The sequence below is a fragment of the Macrobrachium nipponense genome, chromosome 8 (assembly GCF_015104395.2).
Source record: "Macrobrachium nipponense isolate FS-2020 chromosome 8, ASM1510439v2, whole genome shotgun sequence".
In the NCBI taxonomy this organism is placed as follows: domain Eukaryota; kingdom Metazoa; phylum Arthropoda; class Malacostraca; order Decapoda; family Palaemonidae; genus Macrobrachium; species Macrobrachium nipponense.
This window is the reverse complement of record NC_087203.1, coordinates 51,791,490-51,809,258: the sequence shown is the minus strand read 5'-3', so window position 1 is coordinate 51,809,258 and position 17,769 is coordinate 51,791,490. Positions and strand designations below refer to the sequence as shown.

General features: G+C 40.1%; 1 protein-coding gene across 3 annotated transcripts in view; it reads left to right on the top strand.

Moving 5' to 3' along the window:
- LOC135222773 (uncharacterized) overlaps window positions 1–17,769 on the top strand; it is a 241,158-nt gene that overhangs the window by 206,309 nt on the left and 17,080 nt on the right. For all 3 annotated transcript variants that reach the window (XM_064261030.1, XM_064261028.1, XM_064261029.1), the window contains exon 6: window positions 8,124–8,286. In XM_064261030.1, coding sequence (XP_064117100.1) covers window positions 8,124–8,286 — 163 coding nt within the window. The remainder of the gene's footprint in view (window positions 1–8,123; window positions 8,287–17,769) is intronic.

Genomic DNA, 17,769 nt, shown 5'->3' with positions numbered 1-17,769 from the left:
TAGCAAGTTTCACCCCACCTTATTATTACGAATGACTTCCGTGATGGGCAAACAAATAAAGAAAAGTTTATTTACCCTCAACCTAAAGCTACGTTTTAAGAGAAAGTTCTTCTTGTAATCATTGCAAATAACTACCAAAAGAGAATTGTCAACACAAATACTTATTATTTGCTATTTAGCAGTTACTAATAAAATAACATCGTTTCCTTGTAACCACTTTACTTAAATAACATTTGTTCGTGGGGGTTTTTTGTCAGGCATTTGGGGAAGCCTTACGTAACCAGTATACTGCACTCCACTTTGCCTGCAGTGGCTGTTGTGTGATGTCTCTGCACTTCTCTGCCAGACTTACCATTTGCCTTCATTTTATGCTTTTTTCTTGTTTCTTTGATGAAATATATTGTTTTGATTGTTGTTTTTCTGTAATACATACCATGCAAACTGCTCTATTCGCTTAAGCCCACTTCGTTCATCTCCAGTAACACTAGGGGATCTTTCGCTAGCCACCACTTGAACAGGGCATCACAAGAGTCGAAGAGGAGGTTCTCTGTATAGTCCCCTTCGTGAGGTTTCGATCATGGAAGACAGATGCGTGGCGAGATGTGGCAAGTTCTCGCCAACTATTGGCGCATTCACTTCACTCAGCGCTTTCTCACGTTCACGCTAACAAACCAGTTGTAGACCGATTGGTGAGTGAGAACCTCTCCTCTCTCTTCAGGAAGTGTTTTTCGTTGAGGCAAATACATTTCCTAAGTCTGTGCATTGCTATCATCACCGCAAGTTGATGATCTTGCTCGTTATCACCCTCTCCTGCTAGTTCCAAGAAGATTGGGCAAAAACAGTCATCCTCCTCTCTTTTTCCCTTTACTTCCTGGGTTACATTGGATGCAAGAGCCTGTGTTCCTGGTTCAATCTTAGGATCTCGCCGGACGTATATTTATCCCTTCAGGATGGATATCACCAAGAATTTTGAACTCAATCTCTCCAGTGTTCCTGTTTTGGGAATAACCAGTTTGGCATGAACTAGTCATCTTCAGTATCCTGTTATCACCGTAGATGCCTCCCTTCAGGGTAGCTTCACCTTCCTTCTCTTCATTAGAGAATGAAGGAGGTCTGCTTCAGTCCTTATTCTTTTTCTCTTTCGAAGTGAAGAGTTATGCTGGTGTTCGATCAACAGGAGACTACTAATATACTTGTATATTCTCACAACATGTATCTGTTATCAGTTGCACTGTCCGAGTAATAGGCACATACCTGAAAGTTAGTTCTTCTGGTGTGTGACCAAGACGAATAATACTTTCTCTTATTGGCTCTGGATTCTCGCTTATGGTTCCTGTTTTGTGCTCCACATTTGCCATTGCGAGAATCATCAGACAGAGGTATGTCGCATTAGACTCATTATCATCACTCGCTGACCAACCCAGCGCTGCCCGGGGTAACTGAATGGCAACCTATAAATTTCTCTCTCTCTCTCTCTCTCTGTTTCTTACCCTCTTTCTTCTCCCTAACACCCCCTCTACTCTCCCTCTCTCTCTTCTTCACCCTTTCACGCTCTTTCTGTCACACCCTGCCCAATCCCGACCCCCTTTTGGTGTCATTGATGTCTTACCCCCACAGTATTTAATAGTAAGCCATATTTAGTTCGTACACAAAAATCGAAAGTCTTATTATGTACTACGTATACCGAAAATTAGGGATGATAAATTCGTAACATTATTAAGTCTATGGGCTGAACCAGCCCCGTTTCGGGGAAGGTACCCAGCCCCCTCCGGCGCCTTTGGTGCCTTTTGTTGCTTGAAACCCCATTATAAACCATCTTAAGGGTCCCCACTATATCTCTGCCACGTTTCATGCCCATCGGACCAGCCATTTGGCCGTGATTGAAAGACAGACGGACAGACAGACGTAACGCCCATTATAGTAAGATTCTGTTTACCCCATGGTACAACAGAAGTCTGCTTCATCACAATTAACCCATAGGCCACTGTGATGATTCATAATGATTTCCCAGACAAACACAGCAGTTTTTGTCTTCTATATACATTTTTCTAATTGTATAAAGTGTTCAACTACTAGTTGTTTACCCCAAATTGGAGTGAATGTTGGAAGACTTTGCCTGCCCTAATAGCTCTGCTTCTAGGGTAAAGAGAAGAGTTCCTACTTGAAACAACCTTGCAGTGACAAGAAATATTTTGTCTGGCAACATCCCTGTGTTTTACACAGAAGACCATCCATAACCTAGGAAGTTATGGCAAAAACCCATCTCTTCCTTTGTCTAAATGTGTTGTCTTCCAGTTTATATGGACTTCATGTTTGAGACTCAGTGTTGCGGAGTGTTTTTGGCCTATTTTTAAGCGAAACTAAGGCTGTAAGGACAGCCTCTACTTTCTTAGTTTTCAGACGTTATTTGCTCTTAACACCCATTCTGCTATCGAAATACCGGAGGCGTACGTGATCTTTGCTTTGTACTATATTTTTTTATTTAGGCTTAAAAGGTGTCAGAATTTTTCAGTACCTCGAGACCATTTTTACCGACTGGCATGTCATCACAGAAGGAAGCACAGGATGTTCTCCTTTTGTCTCCTCACTATTTCAGTAAGGTGCTGAGTTTGGAGAGCTGGGGGCTACTGCGTACCTGGAGCACCCACCACTTTCAGTGGATGGGTCTTGACTTTATTTCAGTGTTTTCTGGTTGTTTTAATTTGGTACTGCACCCAGGGCAAGGGCGGACACCTATCATACTTTGCTAGCCATAGAAGCTTTCCCCTCACTGCAAAGTTTCCCCTAAGTAGGAGGTGACCCTTGGCTCTACCATCACACCACTATGAGTTAAAATTAGCACCAACCAGAGGCAGTATTCATCTACATAGCTCTCCTAACTGACTGGAAATACAAGAATTGTAGCAACTTTTCTATTTCAAATTCATTACATGACTTAATGCTTTGGAGAAGAATATGTCCATGATCCCTCCTCCTTTCAATGTGGAATCAGTTATATAATTACTAGGTAAGTCTCACACAAAAATTATAATTTCATAATAAAATAAGGTTTTATTGTGGTGTCTTACTGAACAATTATACAGCTGTATGTTTCCTATGGGTAGACCAAAATTCAGACTTCGCGGTGGTGCCACCATCACTGACACAGGTGACAGGGTCTCCCCCCACTCAGGGGAGGAACAGATACAACAGACTAGGTGTAGATAATTCGTCCTCTGTTGGTTTCTGGTGGTGCACATTAGTAGTCGATGCAGACCTCAATTTGGATGGTTATTTCCTATCATATTTGGTGAAGTACTCACTTCGTGTTTTGTTGATTTATGGCTAATTAGCTAGTTAGCTTTTCTTCAATTTTTGTGGCATTATATACTGTCATGTCTGACTCTAATCCGTTAGGAGTTAGGTTTTGCGCCAGAGGGTGCAGGACTAGATTAGTTAAGCAAATATATGATTTGCACTCTTGAGTTCATTAAATGTAGGGGTTTTGAGTATAGTATGGAGTCTACATGTGAGGAATGTAGGGATTGGAGTGAACAGCAATGGAAGGTTTTTGTGTCTCACTGAAAAAATTATCAAGGATAGGAAGAGGAAGGCAGGTCTTAGAGCTGAGAATAAAACTAGTTTTGCCTCTTCTGCTTCTTCTGTTGAAGCACCTGTTCCTATTTCTTCCCCTCCTCCTCATGCTTTGTCTCCAATCTTGAGTCCTCCTTCTCCTGCTCCTTTAACTCCTTTACCAGCTTCCCATGGAGTTTCTTCTGATGCCATTGCCAACCTTGAATCTAGCTAACACGGTGATGCAATTAGGGTGATCTGTGAAGTCCATTGAAATGGTTAATAGTGATGTAAAAAGTGTTTAGTGTAGTGCATACTGAGGGGTGGCTGTTTGTCCCACCAGCTCTCATAGATGAAGGTCCCTGTTCTGCTTCCCCGCCCTGGGAAGAAGACAAACCGGAGGTCCAAGGGAGACTGGTGGGGTTTGCCCACAAGCAGACTCCTCCTCCGTTGATCCTGTAGTGCGCCAGCAGGAGTCAACTAAATGCTGCTGTTAAGGCATTTAATTTGGTGCTTCATTGTCTACGGGTTTGATTGATTATTATCCTGTTGGACTTCGTAATTGGTTTAATTCTTTCTTCCCAGGGGGTCTTCTCTGGATAGGTGGACACTAACCGCAGGTCAGTGTTTTCAGTGTCCAAAGTTTACTTTTCGTCTCCTGAGTAGGACCACTTGGTCAAGAATGTCTTCTTTCCTCTTCAGAAAGCCAGTGCATGAAGGATCTAAAGAGGACTCTTTCATTGACTCGTTCGTTGGGGATTCTTGTCAACAAGGAGAAATCCCAACTGATTCCAACACAGAGTATCCTCTATTTGGGGATCACTCTAAATACTCTAGTTTTTCGGGCTTTTCTCTCCCCAAAGAGAGTCCAGTCTTATCTCCAGGTGGTACAAGAGTTCCTGGACTTCAATGGACGAGCCTGCTGGGCACATTGGCTTCAGTGGAACAGTTTGCCAGACTCAGGAGGCTACACATGCGACCCCTCCAGTTCTTCCTGAAAGTGTTATGGTGTGCAGGAAGTCTCAACCGGACTCGACAGTGTTGACATCACGGGCGAAGTCAAGGAGGATCTTTTTTGGTGGCTTTCAAAACAAGACTATTAGAGGGCCTTTCTCTTCATCTGATCCACCCAACCCTTCAATTCTACTTAGACGTGGCCGACGTAGGTTGGAGAGCTCTGTTGGGAGAGAAGAAAACGTCATGGAAGTCATCAGAATTTCACATGTGAAAGAATTATTAGGTGGTCAGAGTCTTAGTGATATCTTCATATAAATTTGAAAGAATTATAAGCCATTCATCTGGGACTTCAGGCATTCATTCACCTTGTGTCGGGATAGGTGGTAGCAGTCCATGCAGATAATTTCACCTTGTTGTCCTACATCAGAAAGCAAGGGGAAACACATTCATTCACTCTTTACGAGACAGCAAACGATCTGCTTCTGTGGACGGAAAGGAATCAAGTCTCACTGATTCCTCGATTTGTCCAAGGAAGAATGAACGTTATGGCAGACGAACCAAGTTGAGGTCACCAGATCCTCCTGTCTTGAGTGGACTCTTGATGCCAATGTTTGTTCAGACCTTTGGAAACTCTAGTGAAGGCCAGCAATAGATCTGTTCGCCACTTTGAAGAACAACCATCTTCCTCTGTTCTGCTGTCCACTCCCTAACCCTTAAGCATGGTCTGTCGATGCAATGTTGCTGGATTGGTCAGGGCTAGATGAATACGCCTTTCCCCCATTCGGCCTGATAAGGCAGGTGTTGAACAAAGTTTTTTTCCCCAAAACGTCTCACTCACTCTCATAGCTCCATTCTGGCCAAGGAAGGAGTGGTTCCCAGATCTCCTCAGCCTACTCATAGACTTCCCCAGACTGCTGCCATTAAAGAGTTCTCTACTCAAACAGCCACACTTCGCAAAATACAATCAAGGTCTGCCCACTCTGGCCCGGACTGGTTTCAGACTGTCAGGAGCCTCATCAGAGTGAAAAGTTTTTCGATACGAGATGCAGAAGCTATTGCAAACTGCAGAAGAACTTGTAATAGACTTTACCAATCCAAATGGGGAGTCATTAGAAGATGGTGAAAGCAGACTGAAGTCTCTTCTGAGGCATCATAGCTGACTTCCTTTGATTTTTAATGGACTGTAAACGCTTGGTTTTTTTTACAATTAGGGGTTATAGAGCGATATGAGCTTCTGTGTTCAGGCATAGAGGAACAGATCTGTCCTTGAATAGTGACTTTCTAATCTGATTAAATCCTTTGAGACTTCCAAGTGTCCAAAGGATTCAGTGGCATGGAATCTCAACATTGTCCTTAAATGGCTTTCAAGTCCATCCTTTGAACCCTTGCGTTCATCATCTATGAAAAGTTTAACCAAAAAGACATTATTTTTGGTAGCCTGAGCGTTGGTGAGATGTATAAGCGAGCTTCACGCTATGGATAAAAAGGTTGGCTTCTCACAAGGAGACGCAGTCTGCTCTTTGTCGTTTTACTTTCTCGCTAAGAACGAGAATCCATCCACTCCTTGGCCACACTCTTTCAAGAACTTGACAGATATCCAAGGCCTGGAGGAAGACGAAAGGCTCTTATGCCCTGTGTGGGCACTAAGATATTACCCTCACAGAATGGAAAAAATAAGAGGGCAGTCCTCCCTTTTGTGGTGCACAGTTAAAAATCCCTCTTGTCCTCTCTCAAAAGAGTTAATTATTGAGGCTCACTCTCAAGCTAAAGATGTGGATATCCCCTTGCTGAAAGTCAAGGCTCATGAAGTCTGAGCAGTACCGACTTCCCCGGTGTTCAGTCACAAATGATCGATTACAACTTTCCTTCAAAATAGCTTTTGTAGGTCTAAATCATTTTTTGCTTTACATTACTTGAAAGAAATAAAAACAGTTTTTGAGGATTGTAATTCTCTTGGTCCTTTATCCATAGCTGTCATGGTGTTAGGAGAAACGACATGGGGGTTGGTCCCTCTCTGTTTTATTCGCCTTTTATCAAAGTTGGAGTCAAGGGAAGTCTGGGGTTTACTATTTACCTTGAGTGCTCACCAGTTGATTGTTTCTTAGTGCGGTGGGTAAAGGTTTTTTATTTGGTGTAGGTGACAGTTTTTGGATATTGTTTTCTTCCTCATCTGGTCTTCAGCCAGGGCAAGGGAAATTCAGGCAGTCCCCGGTTATCGGTCGACGCGGTTAATGGTGATCCAGTTTTAGGGTGCTTGTCTACCACCATAAAATCAGTGAATGAATTATGGCTCCATAACAGACCGATTAACCAAAACCTGGCAGTATAAGCACCATAAATCGACGAGTTTCGGTTAATGGTGGTTTTCGCTCATCAGCACCCCATCGAGGATGGAGCTCAGCCGATAACCAGAAACTGCTTGTATCTTGTTTATACCTTGACTGATTCAGTGGTGAACTGCCATGAGTACGAAGGTACCCCACAATATGTAGAGGCACTCATTGGACATACCCCCAAGCTCTCTATTGTGTAAGATGATCACCGACCAGAGGCATTATTTTCCTACAGTTGTACCTTACAAGGTAAGGTAAGGTACAACAAGCACTAACAGTGCTGACTACGTATTGTCTTTTTTCAAGAATCCTGTTATATTTTTGAATTAAGCATACATCCACAGCCCCCATCCTTGCAATGAGTAATAATTGTTCAGTAAAACACTGCAATAAAAATATCATTTTTATAGTAAAATGAAATTTCATTGCACCCTTACCAAATAATTATTAACTTAAGCCCTCCCTCCTCCACACAGGTGAATTGCTGGGCAGAAAGAATTGTTTATACCTGGTCTGTTGTATCTGTTCCTTCCCTGAGAGGGGGAACCCTGTCAGCAATGGCGACCCAACCACGAAGTTTGAATTTTGCTCTGCTGCGTAGGGAGCCTACAGCTGTATAATTGTTCATTAAGTATGCAATAAAAGTTAATTTTATTATAAAAATTGCATTTTTTTATATACTTAAACAGTAATTATATGAATGGAGCTCACGCACCTCCCCTCTGATGGACATTATCAAAAACAGAAGGAAGTGATTAGCTAAATCGTTTCTAGTATTGCTGTTGGGGGACGGCACTGTATGCCTACACTGAGCAATTAAAGCGCTACCCACAAAATTTGAATTAGCCTGCCGTACATGGAAAATTGCTATATAGTTAGTACTGGTTAAGTATAAACAAAACCTTATTTTATTATAAAAATATTTTTGGTTATCGGCAAATTTTGGTTACTGTCCCACTGTCAGGAATGGAACCCCGCTCATAACTGGGGACTGCCTGTATATGCAAATTAGTAGTTTTTTATGAGTCTCTCTCCCAAATGGAGTTACAGAAATTCATTTCATAGTAAGTGGCTTGAGAGGAATTTGGGAAATTAATGCATGTGTACTGTTTAGAGTCTTTAGACTATCAGTATTTAGTGAATTTCATTTAGCATTTATTTTAGAAACAGGTGTAGATAAAGACAGATTCATAATTTGTACTCCTATCATATGAACTTATTGTGATGAAATCTACTTTACGCATTGAGATTTTATTTTATTGTTGGGTTTTTATGTTACAGATGATGAGGAGAGTTTTCCTTCAGGAAAGCCATCAAAGTCAAGCATTTTGAGAAACAAGAGAAAGAATCCACCTAAATTACCAGTGCAAGAAAGTTCACTTGTTCTTCCTGAAAATGAGACTGTTTTGACATCAAAAATCGCTGGAACTGAGAGTGTAGAGGGGTGAGCAACATTCATTGTACTGACATTAATTTTATCACAGCATTTCATCAGATATTACATTTGAAATGTATGTCATTTACTTAATCCTTTTTCAGGATCTTGACAGTTTTTATTATGACTATTATTTTATTGAATTAAATAACTTTATTTCAATAATATTGTATAATGTTTGAATATTTTGCTGTTCTCACTTGATCGTTTTATTTTGGTAATTATACTGACGAAGAAGCGTTTTATACACACAATAGTCTATTTTTATACTGGGGTTAGGTTCCAAAGACCCCCATGCAAAAAAATCTGTGTAGTATACCAATTTAGTCACGTCAAGTATGTATTTATAATTTTTTGGTAATCTCAACAAACACAAATATTATGAGTAAATTATATGAAATGCTTCATGGAGAGCCATTAGTTTTTCTGATGAAAAGCTCTTTGACCTTTTTAAAGTGCTTTAATTTATGTAAGTTATAAAATATTTTACTTTGGATGAAAATGTTTTAGCATGATGATCAGATCAACAACCATCTTGTAGGCTACTCATGTTGCGAAGTTATTTGAAAAGTTAATGGAAATACTGTACTCTACATGAAAATATTTTCATATCGATGCTTTCCTCCAGCTCCAGCCAATTTATTGCTACATTCAACGACTATTCGTTATGTGGAAGTTATTTGAACTGTTTCATGCAAATACATTGTATACTTTGGCTAATGAAAAGCTTTAATATCGTATGAAGATGTTTTTATTCAGATAATTTATGTGATATATTAATGTACAAAGGAAATTAATATTGGTGCACAAGAACAGTCAAGTCATCTCTCTCTCTCTCTCTCTCTCTCTCTCTCTCTCTCTCTCTCTCTCTCTCCCTGCCAGAGCACCTAGCAGCCCTCTTTCCCTCTCCACCCAAGCATCATCGATCTACAATAAAAAAAATTGAACTAGCACTGTAGCCTTCTGTGTTTTTGCTTCTATAGTCATCACCCTTATTGGTGAAATATAATAATTACTGTATTTCCCCATAAAATTCACAAGCAAAAAGTCATATTTTGGGAACAGGACTGGAGAAGTGTGTGGGTGTTATTTGCAAAATCTCCTTCCTCAAAGATCTCTGCATCTCGAAATAGGATGCTAATGCTCTTTCCATTAGCCTCTTGATCTTGAGAGATCTCTCGAGTGAAGGATCAGTTTTGTAATTTCTTTCAGTGATGTTCCGTGTCATTATTAACACATTCGTTTCCAGTGTCAGTGCTATTGGCTCATTAAATTTTTCTTCTTCCATTTTCACCTCCCTGACAAGTTCTAGTTCGTTACTGTTAGGGCTTCACTTGAATAACCCAAAAGCTCATCTTGCACCTCCTCAGGACGTAAATTATCAAATCCCTTACCACCAACTTCCTGAGCCATCCTTACAATGATCCTAACACGAGAAACAATACTCGTAAAACCCTGAGTTGTTCGCAACATCGGACCATAATTTCATCCAGCTTGAATTCACACACTTGGTAGATAATTCGTCATGGGCTTCTTTAATAAAAGCAATACAGTTGGCTAAGTTGAATTTCTTCCATATAACCCTAACCACTGGTCCCATTTATATCAAGCAACTCCCTAAGCATTGCGAATGTTTTTCTTCCATATAACCCTAACCACTGGTCCCATTTATATCAAGCAACTCCCTAAGCATTGCGAATGTTTTCTCATCATAGGTATTTAGCTTTAAATACAGCGATGACTCCCTGATCCATCAGTTGTAATATAGAGGTTGTGTTCTTAGGAGGGAATACAACCTCAGTGTTAGGGTGAGGTAACTTAATGTTTTCGGGATGGCATGGGCAGTTATCTATAATGAGCAAAGCATTGAATTCTATCCCTTTATCATGCAGATATTTTTCTGCCTCTCATACAAAACAGTTTTGGAACCAATCAAGAAACAGTTGGCTGTCATCCATGCTTTTTTGTTAGATCAGTAAAGGACTGGCGACATAAACAGATCAGTAAAGGACTTGCAACATGTTTATGTCTCTATTTTTGAAAGTACCTGGGCATTTGGAATGGTACTAAGCATGGGTTTAATTATATGACCAGCTGCATTGCCACAAAATAACACAAACACTCAATCTTTTGATGCTTTGAAACCTGGAGCACCTTTTTTCTCCGTATAAATGAATGTTCTCTTGGACATTTGTTCCATCATACATCCGTCTCGTCTGCATTGAAAACTTACTCTGACCTTTAGTTTTTCTCTTTTATGATTTCAGCTGCCACATAGACTGCTGAGGCTGATTTGCCAGTCATCTTTACGTTCTCTAGGCTATAACGTTTCTTGAATTTTTTGAACCAGCCTTTGCTGGCCCCAAATTTTTTGTTCATTGCTACTTACACACAACTGTTAGGTCTATCAATATCACTGTCACCATCACTAATATATTTCGCAACATGATCTTCTGTAGCACTTTTTTCACCAGCAAACCGAACATACTGGTGTCGTAATGAAATTGGACTGTAGCAGCACGTTTGTTCACGCTTCATAGAACCCTTCACGGTCTTGTGACCTGTCAAGACATTTGCCATTTCGTCATGATTCTCGTGCCTATTCCCTAGGGCGTGACAGAGACCAAGACAAATTTCCATCTGCTTCTAGAGACTTACGGGCTACTAAAATAGTTTAAGGCCCTGAAAGATCCTATGGTCCGGTTTTAATTCAGGACATCTTATCTGTACTTGACTTTACTGATAGACTCTTCAGGATGGCAGTTTCAAGATGTGGACCACTTATTTTCCTTCGCTGAAGTACTGGAATTAATTTGTGGTTGTAACAACTTAACTGAAGAGGCGTTAGCAACCAATTTGGATTCATCTTCCGGTATTGAAGTTTTTGCTAGGCCCTAAGAAAGATGCAAAAACATCCCTGGGGTTGCCATGTTCCAAACTTGCCAGCAGAATTCTTAGCAAGTGAATTATCTTATCTCTGGTCGGGATGACTCCTCACATTCCAGTAGACCCTTCAAGTTACTACCTCTACCCCAGCATAGACGTTTTTATGCTACTACAATGGATGTTTTACAACAAAGACAAGTTAACCCAGACCTAGTTAGGCACAGGAATATCCTTGGACCAAGTTAAGGCAGGGGGCATTTCTTTTACATTTCAGGAATCAGCAACAGTGGAAGTAGTATCCGCTGTATCATCCTTCCAGGCAATTTCCTGGTTAGACTGGTGGTCAACGGCAATGGCAAAGATTTCCTTCACTCCTATGGCCAAATCTGCAGAAGGTGCAGCCTGAGCTTATTACAGTTTGATCGGAAAAGCATCTTATATTTGTCTTATATTTGGCTAATATGTGGTCAACTGGCTGCTTAAAAGAAGAGATTCTCCCCTCTCCATGTTGTCAAAGTTCATTAGTACTGATTCAGTATCAGCCTGACTGGGGATATTTTAACATCTCCACTTCCAAAAGACCAGTTAGACTCCAGTCACTAGATTTAGAGCTGATAATAACAACAGATTGGTACATCAGGCTGTCTCAAAATCATTTGTCCCTTCTGATGCTAGCACATCCAAAGGTAGACTCAAACGTCTTCCTACATCACACCAAAGAAGACTTAAGTTATGAAAGTTCAATGTAGGGCTCGTCAACCATCTCCTCCTTGTCCAAGAAAATTTCAGCTGCGACCCTTACAACCCTTTCCTTCCAGGCCTGGAAAAGGAGGCAGAGACAGGACCAGGGGAGGTAGATGATAGGAGGGGCATCCCATCCCACTCACTACCATCGGTGGGGGTTACCTGGTGAGCCATTGGATAATTTGGCAGTAGTTCGGGCCAGAGACCTGGGTAGTAGATGTTCTTCAGGTGGAATATCTTCTCCCCTTTGAGTTTCCTTCCGCACTCAGTGAGCGTCCCCTTTGCCAATCAGCTTATTCTCCAGGTTCATCAAAACATCTAGCCCTTCCAGGTGAAGTGAAGAAGATGATGGAAAAGGAGCCGTGGAGATTGTGAAGGAAGTATGTCCAGGCTTTCACAACCATATCATTCTGGTTCCCAAGGCTACAGGTGATTTGAGACCAGTAATGGCCTATTGACCCTCAACCTCTTTATCAGAAAGACATTGTTCAGAATGGAAACTCCTTGCACAAATCTACAAGCCATCAGGGAGAACAGTTTCATGTTCACAGTAGATCTTAAGGATGTGTATTTCCAGATTCCAATACATCAATCTTACCGGAAGTATCTTCGCTTCAGTCTGGGAGAGATAGTTTACCAGTTCAGAGTTCTTTGCTTCAGTCTTTCAGCTGCCCCACAAGTCTTCTCCAGAGTCTTCACCTTTATTTCTACATGGGCACATTCTCAAGGGATACGGATCTTATGATACTTCAACGATTATCTGCTGCTAGCAGATTCTCGGGTAAAGTTGGTCCAACAGAGAGATCATCTTCTTCAATTTTGTCACGACTTAGGCATCATGATAAATGAGGAAAAGTCAAACCTCACTCCAAGTCAAAGACTTTTTTACCTGGGTATGATGATAGACACGAAAGCAACGAGAGTATTCCTTTCAGAACAACAGTTAGAGAAGCTCAGGAACTTTGCCCATCTGTTCCTCTCCAAACAAGGGCAACCTGCTCATCAGTGACAGGTCATTTCAGGTTTCCCGTCATTCTTAGAGAAACTAGTCCCTCCCGGTCAACTAAACATGCAATCCCTTCAATGAAGACTGAAGAGTTTTGGCCTCCTGCGAAGGATCCTCCCTTGTTCTAAGTTCCGTTATCAGAAGTGAGGAAAGACTTAGTTTGGTGGCTGGGTGACAGGAAACTGACTAAAAGATTGCCCTTTCACTTTCCACCTCCTTAGATTCATCTGTTTTCAACCATCTCGCATGATTGTTGGGGAGCAACTTGGAAGATCTTCTAACATCAGAAGTGTGAGATTACTAAGACAAACAGTTTCATAACATCCTGGAGTTGAAAGCACCTCAGGAATTTCAAAAAATGTCCAACAACACTACAGAGGTAACTTATGTCAACAACAGCTCCAGTGGGCAGTCTTTAATCGGTTGCTGTATCTGCCAGATGCATCCCAGGCAAGAAGAATGTGGTGGTGGACAAACTGAGTCACCGGGATCAAGTTCTGGGAACAGAGTGGTCACTGTGTCAAGAAGTGGTGGAAAGACTTTTCCATACGTAGTTTGGTCGTTCCAAATCCCTGGGCCATGGCGGAGGATGCCCTTCAGCATCCTTGGGACAATCTGGATGTCTATGCCTTTTCCCCCTTCTGCCTCATCCATCAAGCAGTCAACAGAGCAATGATTTCCCAGAACCACAGGATGACCCTTGTAACTCTCATGTGGCCTCATGCAGAATAGAACTCCAATCCTCTAACCTTACTGACAGAAGCACTGAGAGAGATTCCTCCTTAGTACAACCTTCTGTGTTAACCACACATCGAGAGGTTTCACCAGTCAGTAGGGTCCTTATATCTTCACATTTGGAGACTATACAGTATCTCCTTTGAGAGAAGTTTTTCGTGCAAAGCAGTGATGGAAATGTCAGGCTACCTCAGGAGGCCTTCTGCAGCTGTGTACCTGGGAAAGTGGGCCATCTACTGGAATTGGTGTCGTCAACAGGGTCTCTCTCCAGTCAGAACTACTATTCAACAAGTAGAAGACTTTCTCACTTTCCTCCTTAGGGCAAAACTTTCAGTATCAGCAATCAAGGGATACAGGGCTGCCCTAGGTCTGAGTCTACGTCTGAAAGACGTTAGCGTATCTTCTTCAAGGGAGATTTCTATGCTTCTGATGAGTTTTGAACAGTCCTGTTCCCCAAGAGATCTTAAACCTCCCAATTGGGACCTAACATTGGTACTTAGCAGTCTCACACGTAGTCGTGAATGTTTAGTGTGTGTTCCAGTAAGAAAATATTTGCCTTTTTGCAGTTTTTCATTTAATTTAATTTAATTTTAATTTATTCAGCATCATACTGAATGACCTATTTGATCCCAGTTCTTGGCCTCAGGCTAGACCTGGCATTTTAATCTAATCTTTCAGGGCAGCTATACAAACCCTTGAGAGTCTCTTCAGGTAGGAATTTAACTCTCAGGATGGTTTTCATTTTAGCCCTACCATCTTCCAAGAGAGTAAGTGAACTACATAGATTATCTTTTGATGTTAATCACACAAGGGGTTGGGGTCAGTAGCCTTTGAATTTGTCCAGGAATTTGTGGCCAAGACTCAAAATCCCTCCATTTACAACGATAGATTAGTCTTTCTCCATCCGTTTGCTTTCAGATTTTAGAGGTATGCGAATTGAATATAGAAATTTGGCCAAAGGCCATGTACTGGGACCAATGAGGTCATCCAGCAATGAAAAGGAAATTGACAATAGTAAAATGTTTGAAAGGTGTAACAGGAGGAACACCTCACAGTTGCACTATGAGTCAATTGTTAGGAGAATGTGGAAAGTAAGATGGAAGAAAGATAATATGAAAAAGATATGAAAGGAGTTACAGTAAAAGGAACAAAAGGGGGTTTTAGCTAAAGACCAAAGGCATGTTGTAAAGAACTTCAAGTAATGCCTACAGTGCACTGCATGGGGTGCAGTGACAGCACTACTTCCCTATGGGGTTTGTTGCTAATGACCCTAATGAGTTACTTTTATGTCCTGTTAGGGCCCTGTGTAACTACCTAAAAAGGACTTGACACCTTAGACCGAGTTGTCAAAATCTTTTTGTCAGTATAATCTGGGTCAAGAAGGAAGTCTCCAAGAATACTGCCTCATTTTGGCTTCGAGAAGTAATTAAACAAGCTTATTTTACTTTTTCAAATCCAGAAACCAATTCATTGTGCAAAAGAGCACATTATGTCGGGGTGTAGGCCCTTTCATCGCATTCAAAAAGAACCTGTTGGTTCAAAGGATCTTAAAGGCTGGTACATGGCTACACCAAACCACACTCAAGTCCTTCTATCTGCGGGACGTTGCCCACAGGTCCTTGGGCACATTTTCCTTGGGTCTGGTGGTGGCTGGTCAACAAGCTGTGTAGCTAATCCAGTGCCTCTAGCAAGACAGTGTGTATCTTTCCTAAGATATTAGTTTTCAAAGTGAGAGTGAACGGTTTGACTGGTCTTCTTCCTCTCTCTTTTCTTTTTTCTCCTCTACTGCTAGGCAATGGAGAGAAACTATATCCATCATGTGCTGGAACTGGTCAGATACAGGTGAGTGTAGCACTCCTTTCCATTAGTTTTACTTTATTGTTCATACACAATACAAACTATTTTAGAAGCAAGTCCCTTCCTCTCTCTAACAAGGGGAGAGAGGAAAAGCTGACAAACAAGGCTGGTGGCTAACGGAGTCTTGTTGTCTCCGACAGTTGAAGTTTATTGTTTTACTGAAAGACGCAGCTGAGTGGAACAGGAAATTCCTCTTTGTCTCTTAACCCAGATGTCTGGCTAAGAACAGTGAACCCCCGTATTTGCGTTCACGGGATTCGCTGACTCACTCATTCACAGATTTTTCTTTGGAACCTTTTTCTCAAAATCATTTGTGGGAGGACTCTCATTTGCGGCTTTCTCAGTGGAACGTATTTATAATATTATTTGTGGGCCCCCACTATTCACAGATGCAAACTTTTACATACAACAATCTTCTGTATTTTCATATGATATATATATATATATAAGATATAATATATATATATATATATATATATATATACTATATACACACATATATACACACACATATATATACAGTGGACCCCCGTATTCGCGTTCTCGGATTCGCGGACTCACACATTCGCGGATTTCTCTCGGGAACGTTTCCCCACATTATTCGCGGAAAATTCGCGCATTCGCGGTATTTTTTCTATTAGAAATATCCACAGATTCCTGGTTTTTTTTTTTGATCAATTTCATCATAAAATGCACTTTTTGTGATGTAAAATTATTAAAAAAACCAAGTATCAAAATTCACGGGGGTCTTGGGTCTGGTTCGCATCCCCCGCAAATACGGGGGGACCACTGTATATATTATAATTTATATATATATACTATATATATATATATATTATATATATATATATATATATACATACATATTATATATAAATATATATAATACTATATATATATTATATAATAATATATATATATATATATATATAATATACATATATATATATATATATATATATATATATATATATTATACTATATATAATATATGTATATATATATATATATATATATATATATATATATATATATATATATATATATATATATAATTGTATACTGAATCACGAAAGTTAGGAACGTGGATAAATCACATATAAAGTTATATGCACCGAAAAGGGGGTAAATAAACAACGGACTAACCGCAAGATCTTTCGACGTTCAAACATCCTTTACTTAGCAGATGAACTGACATACATGAGAAAATGACGATACACGAAAGGTCGTAAAAATGACAGATAGAGATTATAAAGAGATTAGTACCTAGAATCCGACACACCTGGAAGATGAGTTTTGCTCTCAAACAAGCAAAAAACATGGTTACAATTAAAAGTTTAGGACAAACTGCTCAGACACAAGCGGGCAAGACCAAATTTAAAGTATTATTAAGGTGACAGCTATTCAGCAACTTTGGTAAACAATAAAAAAACATATTCGACAATACATATTCACAATGCATAATTAACATAACATAATACAACGAAATAAAATATTTCTAAGGGCAACATGAATTCTTATTTAAGTCTTGTAATTATTATCTTTGAGGTCATTCTAAAGTATGGTTACAAATACAAGGGTCTAAATGAAAACAAGGCCACGGCTTAATATTGAAATGTTACCAAATGAGAAGTAAGTTTGGTATTAAAGCAGATTCTAAAAGATTTCGTGATAAGACAAATCCTTTTGAACTTTGCCAATTAGCTGAACTTACCCAAATCCAATTTATTCAGTGGTTGATTTTCAACTTATTAAAATGAATGAATATTTGCATTAGAGATGTTTTGCCCAGATTTTTACAGGAATATTTATGCTTGTCCTTAACCGTTACTTCTAAGCCCGCCTTACTTCGACTGTCCAAGATAAAAAAATGAGGGGGTGGGACCAATCCCATTTACATGGGAATTTTATATATTTATGTTGTTGCTTTTCTACTGCAATTAATAAAAACAATCAACAATAATATATAAAGGAATGTATATGACTTAATATACAAAACCCGTAATCATTATAATATGATGTATCCCCTAGCATAAAAATAAGGGAAACATCCATGAGATCAATGTTTATAATCATTTGTGAGTGTCCCTAACCAGACAATAAGGGGCAACCCACTACACTATCACAAAAGCAGCTAAGACACAAGGTGAATGCAAATGAACAAGGTAGGAATAGACGAACTTTTGGGTGAGGCAGGTAGAAAGGAGGACTGAATCTTCTACTAAAAATTAGCTAGAGTCAGGGGAAACTATGTTACCCGCTGC